Here is a 17960-nt window from a genome sequence, read left to right as displayed (position 1 = left end):
TCATCCATATTCTGTCTCCTTGTAGTCATGATTGACTCTTAGAACAGACATATTGGCTTTACCGTAATACTCTACCGATGAAGTTAAAAACTGTCCATATTTGAAAACCCAAGAAATAGAATGGGTTTGCAATTTAAATCTGAATTCATATGTTACGGTAGCTAAGCTTTATCACAAAATTATTTCCTTATGTTACATTTTAAAAATAATTTAAACGATATCTCCATTATATGATACCATTCATAGAAAAGAGAAATTATTTAATCGAAAACACTCAATAGATAACTTGTTACGATAAAAATTTCGTTATACTATCGTTAAGATCACAATCTCTATACCTATCAGTTGTTTACTATCGTAGGTATTACCTCTTCGCGTTCCTCAACTCAGTAATGGAATGCTCTATAACTCAACTTTCTGAGGTATAGGGCAGCTACCTGGTTCCAAGGGGACACAATAATTGTACTTTTCTAAAGCTCAAATGCCACCAATGCTCCTACCGAATGTGGTGACTTTGGTACCTTTCCCGTCTCAGCAGATACCCGGTTTCAACGGACGAGATCCTTCGACTGCCCCACTTATTTCACCTGAGTTGGACTAACCCTTACAATGTACACGCATGTACACTTTTATTGTAATGGATCATTCATAGAAATGATAACATTCATGGAAACCAGCCACTCTTTAAGCAATTTATACGAATAATTTTCTCTCTCGGTGCTGCACGTGACTCGTCTCTATTGTTTAACACTCACTGATTAAGAAATTAAGCATCAGAGAAAGCCTCTTCTGCTGGCATCAACATTGATGAAGTGTCATCGCTTCATTGAAAACTGGTCCCCAAATATTCAGTCATATTGTCGCACTACTAGTAAATTGGCTCAAATGCTGGCGATAAGTTCAAAGGTAATTAAAGTCTGGAGAGATTAAAGAAAAACATTTAATTCTTCGTTAAAACTTTCGCGGGTGCTCGTCATTATCATCATCATCATCATGGCTCCACCCAAAGCATTGACGCGGCGACATAGCCCAAAAGTTTTTAATCATAATGAAAAACATTTAGTTTACCCTCTGCGTGCTATGGGCGCCGAAAACCTTCGATCTTTGATGCGCGCTTATTACTACGCCATCCGTATTTTGAAAACTTCTTAGCTGGCCATTTTTAACAAAGTGGAATTAGCCTTTAAATAATCTAATGAACAAAAACAAAATTCATACTTTAAATGTAATATGTCGAAGTCCGCCGCGTTAACGGCGGTGAAACGTACCTGCATCATTTGCCATGAGAAAAAATTCCCCTGAACCAGGAATCGAATTACGGACCTTTGGCTTTCCGGGTCACTGCCCAGACCATTACGCTATCCAAAGGTTATTTGATTCCCATCAGGGGCGCAGAAGGAATTAAGGCTGGGAGGGGTTTTAGGCGCAACTAATACTGGGATGTTTGGGGATACGGCATACCCGCCAGGGTAAGCGGGAGGTGCGGGGGCCCTCCTTCAGAAACATTTTAGGATAAATAGTGGGTCTTACGGCTTTCTCAGGGATATTTTATTAATCCTTACACTATTCTATAAGTAATATTAATGGAATTAAGTAAAAATGGATTTAACTTAAAAATTTCTCTGAGCTCTGGGGGGGGGGGGGGGTTTATCCCCCCAAAACCTCCCCTCGCTGCGCCACTGATTCCCATGGCAATTATACCGAGCCTGATGGTATTGGATGTTAGCCAAAAGGAAAGCCAAAAGTACGAGGCAATTCGTGTATAGAAAGATTTCGTGCTTTCCCGGCGAATGGACTTGGTAAAGAGTTCTCGGGATCGCCACCGGGTCAGGAACTCCATATCTGCCAACGTTTCGATGTCCGACTCGGTCATCGTCCTCAGGGCTGTGAATCCTTCACAGCCCTGAGGACGATGACCGAGTCGGACATCGAAACGTTGGCAGATATGGAGTTCACGACCCGGTGGCGATCCCGAGAACTCTTTACCAATTCGTGTATATTTCACCACCGTTCAGGCGGTAGACTTCGAAATATTATAAAGCCTGAATCACACGATCATTTTTTTTTGTCGCGAAAGTGATAACTATCGCGATCACTGCGCAAAATGATCGTCGCCGGTAATTGTTTTTCGCGATCGCGATGAGGGTTCCCATCGCTATTTTTCATCACTCGTCCGGTCGCTTTTTCCGTCGCTAAAGCCGTCACTAAAACCCCATATCAGCCAATCGGAACGCATTCCCCTATGGAGCGATTGCAGCGCAACGTTTGACAATTATGGGAACGACATATATAAACAAACACGCTATATGATTTCGTGATGTGGGTCCTCTGACAACGAGCTGTGATATTGGAAATGATGCGAAAAGCGACGGCGGGAGTGACCGTGTGATTCAGAAAAATGATCACTAGAGCGATCGCTTTTCGCGACGGGAAAAGTGATCGCGATAGTGATCACTATCGCGACGAAAAAAAATGATCGTGTGATTCAGGCTTAAGTATACATTTTACTTTTGCTTTTGTTAATTAATTTATTTAGAGGTTTAGCGGTTTTAGCACATGCTTGTGGCTCTCAACCGGTTGTGGCATCATTGAAGTCATTGAATCGTTGCCATACTTGATGCTGGGCTGACCATCTAGTACCATGAGCCTCGTAAAATTGTCATGGAAGATCAGGAAACCCGATAGCGTAGTGGTCTGCACACTGGCCCGGAAAGCCTAAGGTCGCTAAAATTACCTTAAATTTTTAATAGCAATGATCCTTCATTCTTATTATTTGGTTTGAATTGCGCATAATTAGTAATTTTTTCTAATATCTATACCGATGCAAACAGTGAGGTACTTAACTGGAGACCAGAGTTTAGCATGCTGCTACATTTTCTATTTACAGAGGAATAAGTGAATTTTTTTCCTAAAAAATTATTTTTAGACTTGATTGCTGTGGTAATTGACGTAGTTCTATGCCACACACCAGGAAGCGTAACTATAAGTAATATTAGTAATAGCATAGAGTAAGTATATATAATTACTTACTCTATGCTATTACTTGTCTATATACTTACTCCATGGTAATAGGTATTCATTTGTTTGTGTTATAACCGCTAATTTTGTCTTCAATAAAAATATTCCATTCGCGGTTCGATACGTGTTGCAGAGGAATTTTTTTCATGGCACTTCATGTATATTTCGTTCTGAAAAATGATGCCAAACACATATTCCTCATATCAAAGGTTGGTTGGTAAGAAATAACATAAAAGTATTGAAAATGGCCTGGGTACTAGATCTTGGGTATAGATATACAGTACTACAGTATAAAGCCTAAGGTCAGCACGGTAAGTGTTAGTGATTAATTGTGGAGAGGTACTACGACCGTTTGTATCTTATGGCAATGAATTTCCACAACGTTATCTCGTCAGCAATCGATCGGAGATTTTAATCATATTTTTGAACTTCTTAATTCTTGGAAATAGATTTTTAATCTTTCGTAACAAATTCAAGCCATGCATCCTATTGGTGTGGACGCCGACTCGCGCCGCACGCTCAAAATTAATCCCCCCGAGCGACGCGTAGCAAACATTGAAATAATTCGTAAAAAATCGCGCGCTCAAGATTTCATTGATTTTGATTGATTTTTGGGGAGCTATACAAATGAATCAAATTATTTTGAAAAAAAAACTTCATTTTTATATGTCCTAAGCATTATAAAATTCTGATATACTGTGGGTAAAATCTTCTCGGGATTCCCACCGGGTTAATTTATTCATAACGGCCAACTTTTCTAGCCCCGACCCGAGGTTCATCCTCAGGGCTGATGTACTGTTCACGGTGCGAAATGAAAAATTCGATATTTTGATTTTTGACCACCCTTTGTCGATATCAACCCACCGTGAGACGCCGTCGTCGATTTTTTTTTTTCTATCGGCGCACATGTCTAACCAATTCTCAATGATTGAAAAGAAACGAAAACCTCTCGTCTCGACCCTCTTCGGTGAACAAGTGTACCCATCATATCGATGGCTAAGTTCTAACAACAAGTACCAATCTCAAAAATTTTCCGGTCTGAGTTCATACTGCTAAAACAGTTAATAAAAAACTGAAATTCAAGCCAAAAACAACTCTTTGTTTCCAAATGCTTGCTTTTTTTCAGTATTGTGTATTTTTGGTTTTAATTTCAATTAAAATTATATACAATTAAAAAAATAAATCGTTTCTTGCTCTCCTGAAGAGTTATTATCAAGGAAGAATATGGGCGGAATAAAAATTATTCGTTAAAAACACCTCAACAGCTTTGCTAACGGTCAATTTCTCGTTCACATTAGATGTCAGCACTAGAGGGCAGCACAGGTTTTAACCATCGTCGTGTGAATGCACGATAGTTCCAACGATTGCTGGAACTATCGTAACCTGAACGAGGCACTACTAATTCTTTGCATGGGATAACTAGCAGCTATAAGTAATACAATTAAATCAGGCATCATCTACATCTACATCTACATAATACCCCGCAAGCCGCCTAAAAGGCGTGTGGCAGGGGGTGTTAGGACACCAGCCGTTTACAGCTAAAAAGAAAAATTAAGTGCTCAAACGAAGTTGGGACTAGCGTTTATTAAAGTCCTTTATGGTTCGGGGGAAAAACGAATTCGCACATCTATCTGTTCGGCAAAACATTTCTCTTAATTTATCACTTCTATCGGACCTGGAAATATAGTGTGGCTCTAATATTATGTTCACTGTATCGCTCTTAAAGATATCCATTCTCAATTGTTCAAGCAATCTAAGCCTAGCGCGCAGCCTCCGAGTGAGTCTCCAACGGCTCCCAGCCTAACTCGCTTAACATCTGGGTAACACTGTCTGTACGCCCGTAGCAGTTTTTGACGAAACGCGCAGCCTTCCTTTGAATTTTATTCAGTTCGCGGATTAAGTCTTTCTGCACCGGATCCCATATGCTCGCTGCATATTCAAGGTGCGGTCGGACGAGAGCGGAATAGCATCTTTCCTTTACTTTCTCATCCGAAAATCTTCCCACAATACGCTTGACGAATCCTAATTTCTTCAGGGCTGTGCCGCAAATATTCTTTATATGTGTTCCCCACGTGAGGTTCGAGGTTATCGTAACTCCCAGGTACTTCACTTCGTCTGTTGCCTTTACATTAATGCCATCCACTGCATAAACGTGGTTGGAGTTGGACGAATTCCGCAAGAAATGTACCGCCATGCATTTGCTCAGATTAAGTTCGAGTCCCCACTCTTGGCTCCACAAATGAACGTTGTTTAAGTCAGATGATAGAATTTCATAGTCAGAGTGATCACTAATTTCGCGATAGATGACAGCGTCGTCAGCAAATAAACGTATTGTACTGCTAATGCGGGAGCAGAGATCATTAATGTATATAATGAACAGCAGGGGGCCGATTACGCTTCCTTGTGGAACACCTGATGTAACGTTTACAACATCGGAGCTAATTCGTCAAGAACAACTTTTTGTTTACGATCTCTGAGAAAGTCGCGGAAATCATAGATCACTCTGACACACATAGCAGCACAGACAAACAAAAATATCTAAGCGAGAAAGCAAGTCTATGCGCAGGAAAGTGTTCATCATTAAGGAAACATCAAAATCAGTGCACAATAAGAAAAAAAAGAAATCAATATAACAAAAAATTCTAAGGATACTTAAATTACTTATCAGTGCAATTATTCTGACTGTGAGTGGCTTACACGTCGAAGTTGACTGCTCCAGTAGTCGACTGTAAGTTAATGTTAAGTTGTAGTACCAGTACGTGATTTCGGCGAAAGCGATGCTTTACTATGCTCGCAGTCACATTCCGCACGTACGAATCTGCCGTAATATTCGACTGCAGTCAACATGGACATGAAGTACAGGCTTTATGATTCGCTGAATTTTCTCTGACCACTCCATGAATCCAAAATACGCAGAATATTTCAGAACTTTTTGCTGTTTTTAACCTGGCGATCACCGCCATATCCTGAGGTAAATATTCATTTTTTTAAATTGATACTTGACCTAATAAAATCAATTATTACATACCCCTCTTGCTCCCATTTCAGGATGTTATTTGAGTTTCTAGGCGGCAAAGTAAGGTATGACTCGATAACGTTTAGAGGAATCTGGAAAATAATAGAAATGTGTCAATTTGACTTTTTTATTGTAAGTAAAATACATATCAATAAGGAACTCAGTCAACAAAACAATTATGGCCACAATGTGGCTGAATTGTGGTTTACCTGAGGAAACTATGGCTATGGCTAGCCACAGCTTGCCGTATTATGGCCCGACTGTGGATGCCATCCGGCAAGCCGTAGTTTGGCTTGCCGAACACATGCGCAACTATGCCCACACTCTGGATCGTCTCAGGAGGGCCACTGATTGGCAAACCAAACATTTGTAAATATAAGTATATTACGGTTGCTATTGATACAGGTTTGATGGTGAGTTATTAAAATGGAAGTTGGTTGATCCTATTGATATAAAGAAAGTGCACTATCCATACTTAACCCTTTCACTGCTGTTCAATCTCCGAAAACCTTCTCCTCACATGCGGCGAAAATGTTAAAATGGGTTTCGTTGGGCCATGGAGCTGGTACTTTCAGGAGGGGCGTGGTACACCCTCATAGAGTCGCAAATCCTTTCCTCGACGAGCTCACCCTCGCTGGCCCCTCTCTTCGACCCTCAAAGCGGGGGGCCACCCTCCCCAAAAGTCTCCGCTCTGACTGCATTTTGAAAAATCTATCAATCAATCCCATCATTGAAAAAATGATTGTTTGCATCGCACTCCTGTCAATCAAGCACGTCTTTGAACCGTGTTTCTGCGATGAAAAATAACAATTTTGTTAACTTTGCTAAAAACGTGGCTTAGGACCACCGGAAAATAACCATTTTAGCAAAGTTAACAAAATCGTTATTTCTCATCGCAGAAACACGGTTCGAAGACGTACTTGATTGCTTGATTGGCAGGAGTGCGATGAAAACAATCATTTTTTTGATGATCGGATTGATTGATAGATTCGACCCTCCGAGCGGGAGGGAGGCCTCCCGCTCAGAGGGTCGAAGAGAGGGGCCAGCGAGGGTGAGCTCGTCGAGGAAAGGGTCCCGGATGAGCGACCATTCGGAGTGCTTCGACGAAAGTACTGAGCGCGGAGGAAGGAAAAGTACGTTCACAGCAGCCTACCGTGCGAACGTACCGGGTACGTTCACAGCAGTGAAAGGGCCACATTATGATGGGCCACAATATGGCCAGGAGTCAAAATCATTATGGGGCCATAATGGCAACCCACTATGGCCACAGTACGGCCACTTTGACCACAATTGCTGCGTCGACTGGGAAGGCTTCTACAGTCACATAAACGCAATGTCAAGGAGTGCGTTTGGTAGGCTCGCTGACCTTTCATCCCAGAATCTACAGGGACTCAAAGCAATACGTCAATTTCGTTGGCGTTTAAATATTCAATCACTCGGGCTAGCTCGTAGAGGAACAGTACGCCTCATTTGCACCAAAAATCAGTTAAGCCTGGACCGCAAAGTAATCCGTGTATGCTCCAAGAGAAGCAAATAGCATAGCGAGCATCTTGAAACTTGTAAGGGCTTGTTAACGAAAGAAAATGTTACGATTCAATTTTAAACGAATGAATTCTTCGAAAAGGAACGTGGAGGTAGGGAGAGGTTCCTAGCCACCATGCTTAACGCCATACATCTACATACTACCCCGCAAGCCGCCTAAAAAGGCGTGTGGCAGTGGGTTTTAGGACACAAACCGTTTACACTCAAAAAGCAATCGCTCATACTAAAGTACGACTAGTATTATTTGAAGTCCTATATGATTTGGGGGTAAAAGAATTCTCATTTCTATCTGTTCGGAAAAATATCTCTCCCATTTCATCGTTTCTGTCAGACCTACGTGTCATTCCGTAAGATATCTAGTCTACGTAATGGTCGTATCTTGTATATCTTGTAAGACGTGCAGCACGATTACGAGATAGATCTTAATATTACTTAAATAAGGCTTTGCAATAATTCCACGGGATTTGTTCGAACACGACGCGTTCCGTTGTCACAACAATGACGCAGTGTTTTTGTGACAACGAAACGCGTCGTGTTTGAATAAATCCTGTGAAAATATTGCAATGTTTCATTTAACTAAAAGTGGTCACGCGTCACTTTACTCCAGAAGAACTAAATGTGACAAATAGCTGCCGCCAGTGTCGCCACCTATTGGTATAGTACACTGCATAGAGGAAGCTCCAGTCCGTCCAAGGAGGTTGTAAATATACTGGAGGGGGCACCACTAGTTCTGAGCGTTGATCGCAGTGTGACAGGAATGGGGGTGCTTGGGTAGGATTGTTAGGTCGCCTACTTTGACCTAAACATTGATAATCCCATAAGAGTCAATGCAAACTATTTGGTGAAATATTCGGTCATGATCGTTGTTACGTTAAAATAAACAATCGCAATCGAACACAGTAAACCTTATTTCTATCACTATGGATATGCTTCGTGAAAATATGTCTCGAATTTTTTTTTCCCAAGGAAAAATTATTGTCAATCACCACGATTCGGCTGTGCAACCAGCTTAGCCGAAAATAACATTTTACAAGAGTAAAATATCCATTCTCCTGCACTTGTACTGGCAATTAATAAGATTTCAGCCAATGGAAATCTTACGATAGCGGACCGGTCGCAATAATAATATGAAAGCGTGTTCACGACGATATATTATCACCACGATGTGACTATATGAACAGTTTAATATAAACAGTAGTATGACGAACGATCGGAAAACTCCTACGACAATCTCAGAAGTAATTTTTGCATTTTCATTTTATAAATCAGAGGCGATATAAGGACTAGAATACTTTATTATATACGTACACTGTTTGAGACTAATTGTAAGCCCGAAAATGGCCAAACCAAGATGGCGGAATTATGACCACGCTTAAAACTCGAATACAGCGCCTCCAGTGTATTTACAACCTCCTTGATTCCTTCCCGCTGAAGCATTTATGTTTCCACTTTGGGAGCATTTTAATCTGTTTCAAAAATTTCCACAGCAATATTGGTTTGACTCAACTCTCCACTCGATTCTCCCATCAGCTAACCTGTTCACACCTCCATATTTCTTCTCCTTTACATCTTTATCTTTCATATCTATACCTTTCTTTCATATACATCTGCTCAATATAGCTTATTCAAGCAGTGGCGCAGCGAGGGGGGTTTTGGGGGATAAACCTCGCCCCAGAGCTGAGAGAAACTTTTAGGTTTAATCCATTTTGCTTAATTTGATTAATTTACTTATATAAGAGTGTAAGGATTGATAAAGTATCCCTCAGAAAATCATAAAACTCACCATTTTGAACTATCTATCTTGAAAATTTTCTGGGGGCGGGCCCACGCACCTCCCGCTTTTCCTGGCGGGTATACCACACACCTAAGGTCTATTTGCGTCTAAAACCCTCCCTAGCCTAGACCTGTATTCAAGGTCTTCCATTTCAGTTGTCTATAGTCTATTCACTTTATGTCCACGGGTGAGCTTTCGTGAGAGTCCGGACACTCTCGGATGACTTCGCTGATGGGGGAGGGGTGGCACCGAGAGATAGAGGAGCGAACATTACGTTGACAAATGTACGTAGCCCTCCCACTTTGTCACTGAAAACGTGTGAGTCATTGGTGGCCTGTGGTGTTTTGCCCCCGGCGCCGAGACAATATTCCCACTCATTTGGAAGGCATTGGAGATAATCCTTTCAAAGAAGCATATGACATTGTCAGCTACCGCGTTGAATGAGGCACCGTTGGTGGAAAGCATAATTGGTCACATACAAGGAGAACGCGTGAGGTTTGGCAACACTGCTCCACGAGCAGATTCACGAAGTTAACTCGGAGGAGGTCTGAGAGCGACTGACTGAGGCCACGCCTACTGTTTGCTGATTGGCTAAGGCAAAGTCACATGTCGAGAAACTTTCCCTCCCCTCAACTCCACTTGCTTAGGCCACACCAGCTCACCCGCAGAGATAAAATGAACAGAGTATAACTGTCCTTCGACGATTGTTTTTTACGTCAGGTCATCATGCCTCAACATATGGCCGCTTATGTTGTTTCGTCTTCATGTCAAGGTTTTCACGAGCCTTCTCTTCTTTACTACTCTCCTTAAGATTTCTTCTTCTTACGCTCTGATAAAATGTTTCCTTACTTCTCTTGGTTAAATTTCCCAATAACAGTAAATACTTATTTTGGAGCAATGCTATCTTTACCTTCACTATTCGGCAGATAATTTCTTTCTTACAAATTCCAAATACTGCTTATACTGCCTCGCAAATAACAGAATTGTCATAGTTAAACTCTCCACTAATGATCATGCCCTGTTATATAGCAGAAACCGACGGAAGTGGAGAAAACTCAAACTTCGACCAGGCGTCGCTCCCGCGGGCATTTTCCAAACTCGACCATCACGGATATTCCGTCCCCTCGCCCTTCAGGAGAGAAATGAATATGTCTCCCGCCAGAAGCCATTTCAAACTATAAAGAAAGGGCTTACTTCTTTCACCCCTCACAATCAAAGAGCGTTGCTTCCGACCATCAAGGTTTCTGCATCTCTTTAGTCATTATTTTGGGACGGATAGGAGGAGTTGGCAAACCTATGCACAGGAAAATAAGTCGCGTTTGCTCCTAAAGCCGTCTTTACGAAGCGCAAATGACTACGTAAAAAATAAAGGGATGCTCACACTTTAAGTTGCAATAATGAAGGCATTTAGCGGTGCAACGGAGAGCCACCTAGAGGATGGAACGCTAAGCTGAGAGTCAAATGGTCCCGAGCACAGAACAAATACAGAGAGGACCGAGGGCGCTTTAAGTGGTAATAACTGGATGCGCATTTGGCCATATTGAAAATGAGTTAATCACGGTTGCTAAACAGTGAACAAGCATTTAATGTATATATTTTAGCGATTTTTGGGCCAGATTTTTAATTTTCGGTAATATTGTTAGCGCTGCAGGTAAATGGACGTGCAGAGGAAAGAAAGAAATAAAGAAGCGGTTTAGCTCAGTGCTCTGCAATTAGCTGAAAAAAAACTCCGGGATTAAAGTAAAGCATAGCTTTTCCGCTTTACGAAAACTTCGGTCAAGTAAGTGTTTGTCGTAAATACTGGCTAGTCTTACGTTTATTACGTTGTTCGGTAAAAGGCACACTTCTTCAAAGTTTATTTTTGCTGTTTTCAGGAAAAATTAAGATGGGATGCGTTCCAATTTAATTGTGCTGATAATTCTGGTGCAACGAACTGGTGTTTGACTAATATAGTGGCGTAACAATCGGGGGGGGATGAGGAGATAGATCCCCCCTCAAAGCCTCAGAGAAATTTTTATAAATATTTAAAACTATTGACTAGTTTTGACATATAATAACTGCGTCTGCTTTAAGTTCAATTTTCAGTGCCCGAATGGTATAAAATGTATTTATCCTGGCAAGTCATTTTTCAAAAATTTTACCAGATTTTGTCTGGAGGGAGAGGTTGCCACCCCGGGCCATCCCATCCCCCCCCCCCCCAAGGCATGTTCCTAGTTACGCCACTGGCATTATAAATCTAAGACGCGGATACACACTCGTAAATGGATTCGTTACCGATTGTAGGGGTTGTCTAACTTGTGAATTGCTGACCTTAATTTTGACTGGATTAATTGCTAAGAGCGGTTAGTTAAATTAATATAATCTTCAATGAAACCTTACTAAGTACTCCCCTGTTAAAAGTAACCCTGGTATGCTCTTAGGGAATTATATTGTTTTAGGCAAGTTAATGAGATAGAGATTCATCCAATGGCAATGACGTTTGAGTTATTTCCACTTCTCTGATTTGACGTATATTTAACTTATTTTCAATATGGCCGTTGGGCATTATTACAAGATTATAATGGTGCATTTTCATGGTGCCCTCTTTGTATATCCTTACACTGTGTTCCAAGTTTAAAGCCAAGTGCGTACCCAGGATCAAAACTAGAGGGAGGGGGAAACCATAGTTGTTCAAGTTAAAGCTAAGATTTAATCACGGAAAAAGGTGAATGAAATCAACATTTTAAGGAAACTGTTACAGCTCTTTATTAGTTTTTAAAATTATTTGCTTGAAAAAATATTATTTTCCTTAAAGACATTTGCGATTTTTGATTCTAGGGGGGGGGGGCAGCTTAACGATTTGTGCGTTGCAGGTGACTCCCTGAGAGTTATCACCGTGGCTAGTCCCGGTATACTTGAAATTCGTCTAGAGAATACGTTAAGTGTCCCAACTCGTTGGGCAGCATAGGAGAGGGAATTCGTGGCACCCATCTTGGCCACCAGATTTGGACGTCAAAGAGTGCATCCTTTTCCCATGATTCAAAGCGTGAAAAGCGTCATTAGGAGGAAATAAGTGGAAGTGCTGGGAAATGCAACATAACTGCCAGTGATTGGAAGTATTTCGTCTGTAAGAAGTGTTGATATTTTGAGTCTTAATGGAGTACCTAGTCATGTTTTTTTCCGTTTTTAATGATGAAATATCGTTACAGGGAGTGTGGACATTGCGGAAAATTATAAAGAACAGGAAATTTAAAAGGTGTATTTGGTTGAGAGAACGATTGAAACGCTTCCAACTAGATAAAAAGGAATATACGCTAAAGTTTCGAAAAAAAATTAGCTACTACCTTCTTAAGAAACAATATTGAACTAAAGCTACGAATTTAAAACATTACCCCTACTTTAGGCACTACTGCTACGACAAAAAGGTTGCCTAAGACAAAAAAAGGATGAGGTGATGCTATCCTCCCACTTTCAAAACTCAAAATCACTTGCACTAGAAAGTTAACTATGTGGAATGTAAAGGGTTTTGTTCATTTGTCCAAATCGTTCCAAATTTCTCTGGTTTGTCATTGGTTTCGCGCCCAGCAGATGGTAACACCCGCGTTGGGATGTCCCGATCCATGCTCCCTTTAGGTTGGCTACCCAAAATCTGGCAGCCCAAATCCATACTACCAAGTGGGAGATGGGAAAGAGACCGAATTTCTCAAACCCCCGCCCTGAATTTTGAACTTCACGCACTCCAGTGCCCAATTACGGGGTGAGCTTTACCCTCACTCCTCTAAATCCACCTATGGATTGAACCACTAATTGAGTGTATGTATAGAAATGAATCAATCTATCCCCTTCACGGAAAATCAGATGTCTCTCCTAGTCTCCCGCCATTAATAACAATCAATAAACGCAGGGAAGGGAGTCACACAGGAAATTCGATCAAAAGCAACAATTGGTTCCGATTAATTTTTACCAATTTCTTTAAAGATTTTCAAAGCATTTGTTTTGCACCAAATATCTAGACCCAAACCAACTGCTATGCGGTCAGTATCAGGGCAAAAATGGAAATTTAAAAGCGAATGCGGGTTGACAATGAGGGTTTTTACTCGCTAAGACATCTATACAGATGATGAAGGATACCAGATCGATCTATTATAGGATTCTTCTTAAACTTCCAAGAGCGATTGGGAAAAAAACATGGCATGCTAAAAAAGTGCTGCAAAAAGGGCATGCATTCACAACAAGTGTTCGAAAATATAGATGAAAAAAATAGAATTGCAATCACTTTACTGGTGACAGTTATTTTTTACATATGAAATACAAAAGTTAACAAAGCTTCATTTTGATGTGCCACGAATTTCTGCGAGTAATTACTAACGCTGATGCCGTTTGTTAATCGAAGAAGCCCAAGTAAAACCAAGTCCAAGCAAATCGTTCTGTTATTCTGCCTCTGAGGCAATTAATGTGTATAAGCGCTCATACCACTCACGAAGGACAAACTGAAACAAATATTAAATATTTCCACCTAAGCATATTCTCTTAACAATTTTTTCATGGAAAAAAGCTGAGACGATGTCTTTTTCAATAAAGCTGCGTAACAGATATTTAATCAATAAATATTATCCGTAGCAAGTATCAACGGAATACATTCAATGTAAACAATACGTTGCACTTTAATTCTAATTTGATTTTCACGGAATTTTGCAACGTATTTTATCTTTACGTAACAACTTTTCCAGGAGCGATTTGATAAGCGTCAAAATTACAACAAGAAAAGAAGACAAAATAACTTCAATCGTCATTCAGTTTATCTCACAATACTGCTCTTAAATCAAGATTTAGTGTATTACGGAATTTTATCGAAGATAAACCGATCAGATTATTCAAATACTAATACAGTACCATAATTTTCTTTCGAATTACGAGTTGATACTTACTATGGTTAGTTTTTAAATCGCGCGGGGAAAAAATTTAAAAAGCTTAGTCATTGTAAAATGCTCAAGTTATTGCAGTAAGAAGTTATCATTAAGAGCATCATTAAGTCGTTCTGGTATTCTTTATCATCCACATTAGTGGAATAAGTGGCCAAATCTTTTAAGAAGTCCTCTTGTGCCAGCCTATTAAATAAATAAAATTTATCGCATTAGCTATTTTAAAGTTAAATCTTATTATTTTAGACCTTATCATGAAAAAAATACGGGTGGCACTTGCACAAATTATTTTTTAAATCTCTTAACCCTGCAGAATTTTTCATTTAAATCCAATTTATCCGGAAAAATTACGATTGTACGTCAATGGCACTGTTCACGCAATAGTATTTTTCTTCTTTGTAATCATTTCCATTTCCATCGATCCACTATAGAAATAGTGCAATCTTTCGAGCATCCTTCATTGAAAAAGCCAGCAAAATTCACGACGAGAAACGAGGAAAGACTTTTATTACATTAGATAGCAACAGAGACTCAATTATCTCAGGAAATATTAAACCTTAATGACCCAATTTTCGTCATCAAGGATAAAAATCTTCTCGTCCCAACTGCAGGCTCTATATCGTTCAATCCCTGGGCTCGAGGGTTGAAGAGACACTTTCGGAATTTAATCTTGAAATATGCAAATCCAATTCACTACCCGAGAGTAGACTTTTGCATATTAATATATCCTCTTAGAGAAATAATCCCATTCCGGGGCAGGTCAACAGCGAGAACGTATCTTCCATTAATTTCATATCATTCCCATTATGAAGAAACTAAAAACTGAAATTCTCCGTAATCAAATACAATAGCGGCCGGGAAATAGTAAATAACTCCTATAAGTATTACTCCCATGGAAAACAAATATCTGAGACGCAATTTTACGGAAATATGATGCCCGTACAATATTACTCTCAATAAATATGATGGGACCATTCGTCTCACATTATTTGGAATAGAAGTCCTTTCTTTCCACTAAGAGTTTCAAGTTGATAGACAATGAAGGCAAGGTAAAAATGTGATAAAAATACGAGGCGAAACTTGGGATGAAGAATTTTTTTTTCTTATTCTCTTCGGTTGCTTTAAAATGCGGGACAAATTGTGGCTTTGAATACACAAATATGCAGCATAAAAGAAACTACTATAGCCAATACAAATTATGGCATGCATAATTTCTTTCGCAGCTTAGATGGGATAATTTTCGCACGGTTTCTAATGCATAAAAATTACGATTATATATCCTAAAAATTTGCACACATGAATAGAGGGATTTCTGAAGCTTTCACAAAAAGGGTAGATAATTATATGATCACCAAAAACCCAAGATAAAAAGCTAATGCAACTCAATGACGGTGAAAATTGATAGATAATAGAGAGACATAATGAAGGATACACTGTTGTATGTTCTACAGAAATATACTTAACCGTCCCAGGTTTCGACTTTACACTATGTCATTTTCAAAGGTGAAGATACACAAATTTGCGAGCTTATTTATACCAGGGAGCAGAGGCGGATCCAGGATTTCTTTCTGGGGAGGCACAAGCAAGGCCGTATCCAGGATTTTGCTCTGGGGGGGCACAAGGATGTCGTAATGCAAAACGAACGCAATGATAATGGGACCGTATCAAAAATCGTGCATATTTTTAAGGGTCTGGGGGGAGATAGAGAGGGGGGCACGTGCCCCCGTGCCTCCCCTCACCATGGGGTTCTCCTTAACACCTGGTATAAATAAGGTCGCAAATTTGTGTATCTTCACCGTTGAAAATGACATAGTGTATTGTCGAAACCTGGGACGGTTAAGTAAACTTCTGAGAAACATACAACAGTGTATATTTTATATGTTTCCTGTCGCCAAGTTCCACCAAGTATCGCCATCCAGTTTTAAGTTGAGATAAAATAGACTTAACCGGGATAAGATTTTGATAATGAACTAATTAATGATACGATGAAAGGAATTTGACGAATGCCTTAATTTTTGGTCCTACTCGAGAATATCATGGATAAATATCAGATTAAATTCATGAATTTTCAATATTGTTTTTTCTTTTATGAAGGGAAATGCTTGTGTTTTATATTTCGGGGGGGGGGGGGGTCCGGACCCCCCCGGAAACCCCTCTGGCTACGCCACTGCCAACCGATTTCGACACTTACTGTGTCAGTCTCAAGAGTATAACTCCCTCGTATTGTAGACAGAACTATGGTGATGTTCTCTGCAAAGTTTCCAACTACAAAGTCGTTATTACTCCCATCATCATCAGGCGAGATATAATAAAATAAAATTTATAAAATTAAATGATATAATTGTTTTATTACTTAGGTTATAATTATATAGGCATAGGCCAAAGTACATTATATATTTAGATTGTAAAGTAAATTAATTGGATTTGAAGCAATTTTACCAAGTAACGCCAGAAATTATTGATTATATAACAATAAAATTACTGGTGAGTTCGGGAAAACAAGTTTCCACAAATCAAAATACTTAATAACTCCAATATTTGGGGGAAAACGCTAACATCATACAATCTAATCACCTGCTTCAGTAAGTCCGCCTGTGTCTTGAGAGCGGAAGTGTTCAGGGCCATGGCAAAGACAACGTCCAATCGCTTGCTGGTTAATATGCCAGTCGGGAACCGTCCAGATCGGGACGCCATTTTCCGGACAGCGGAGCGAACTCGGACGTCACCATGGATACCCATTGTTAGGAGATTACACTGAACTCTAAACAATGGAATGCTGATATTCCCTCTTCCAGAGAAGCGTGGAACTTTCCCCATTTTGATAAGGATCTCTATGATAGATCATTCTTCGTTTAAATACATGGAATATCACAAAATTTCATAGTGTTTTATCTGCTCGTATACTTCGGATGATATTGCAAACTTGGAAGATAAATTATATGGATCCCACACCACTTTTTCCGCCTTAGAATACACTTTTCTTTCAATCGATTTTTTCGAATTTTCCCACTTAAAATTAAATGGGAGCCGGCCAAGTTTGGAGGGCACAGACTCTTGATGTAAGGATTGGGGTGCCTTCAGAGTTCGGCGTGGCGCTGACGCCGCGGCTTGCAAGCCAATCAGATCCCGTATTTCAGAATTAATGGTCGCCAGCTCGCTGCGTCATCGCAGAAAAATCTGTTCGTGTTGGATTTTTTTTGCGTGGAGGCGGAAATACCACGGGGATTTTGAATTGGTGTTTGTATACAAGAAGCTTAGGGAGGAGTGGCTCAAAAGGGAGCAAGTAGTGCCATTAATTTCATTATTTACTATTAGTTTGAAGTTTAAAGCATCGATATTTCGACCATTTGCGAAAAATAAGACGAATAATAGCCCTAAATTAGATAACAATCACGAAGGAGCGTACATTAGCAAAAAAGATACCCTTCATCAGTATCACAACCTAAATACAACGTGAGAGCCCGTTGCTAGTGGCTGGGGTTGTTTAAATGTCAATATATAATGTATGAATGTGCCCTCATGACCTGCTCAGTTGCATCTATTTAAATAGTATGACTAGACCAAGCTGTTGGAACAACAGTTATCAAAATTAAATGTTCCGGATAACTTTTCACGTTACTCATGTTCGCTGAATGTATGTAAAGTATTACTTTTCGTACTTACATTCCGTGTGAGGAAATAAAGTTTAAAGCCCATAATGATGCATAGG

The 17960-nt window shown here is 40.0% G+C and overlaps 1 protein-coding gene across 1 annotated transcript in view; it reads right to left on the bottom strand.

Moving 5' to 3' along the window:
- The window catches only part of LOC124164003, a 42781-nt gene extending 25796 nt beyond the window's left edge, over positions 1-16985 (bottom strand). The window contains exons 1-2 of the mRNA XM_046541154.1: positions 16826-16985; positions 6047-6126 (exon numbers count right to left, since the gene is read on the bottom strand). Of these exons, the coding sequence (XP_046397110.1) occupies positions 6047-6126; positions 16826-16945 (200 nt within the window). The 5' untranslated portion in view covers positions 16946-16985. The remainder of the gene's footprint in view (positions 1-6046; positions 6127-16825) is intronic.
- Between the last annotated feature and the right edge of the window lie 975 nt (positions 16986-17960).

The sequence above is a fragment of the Ischnura elegans genome, chromosome 8 (assembly GCF_921293095.1).
Source record: "Ischnura elegans chromosome 8, ioIscEleg1.1, whole genome shotgun sequence".
Classification (NCBI taxonomy): Eukaryota; Metazoa; Arthropoda; class Insecta; order Odonata; family Coenagrionidae; genus Ischnura; species Ischnura elegans.
Note: the sequence above shows the minus strand (reverse complement) of the source record. Positions and strands in the feature narration are given on the sequence as shown.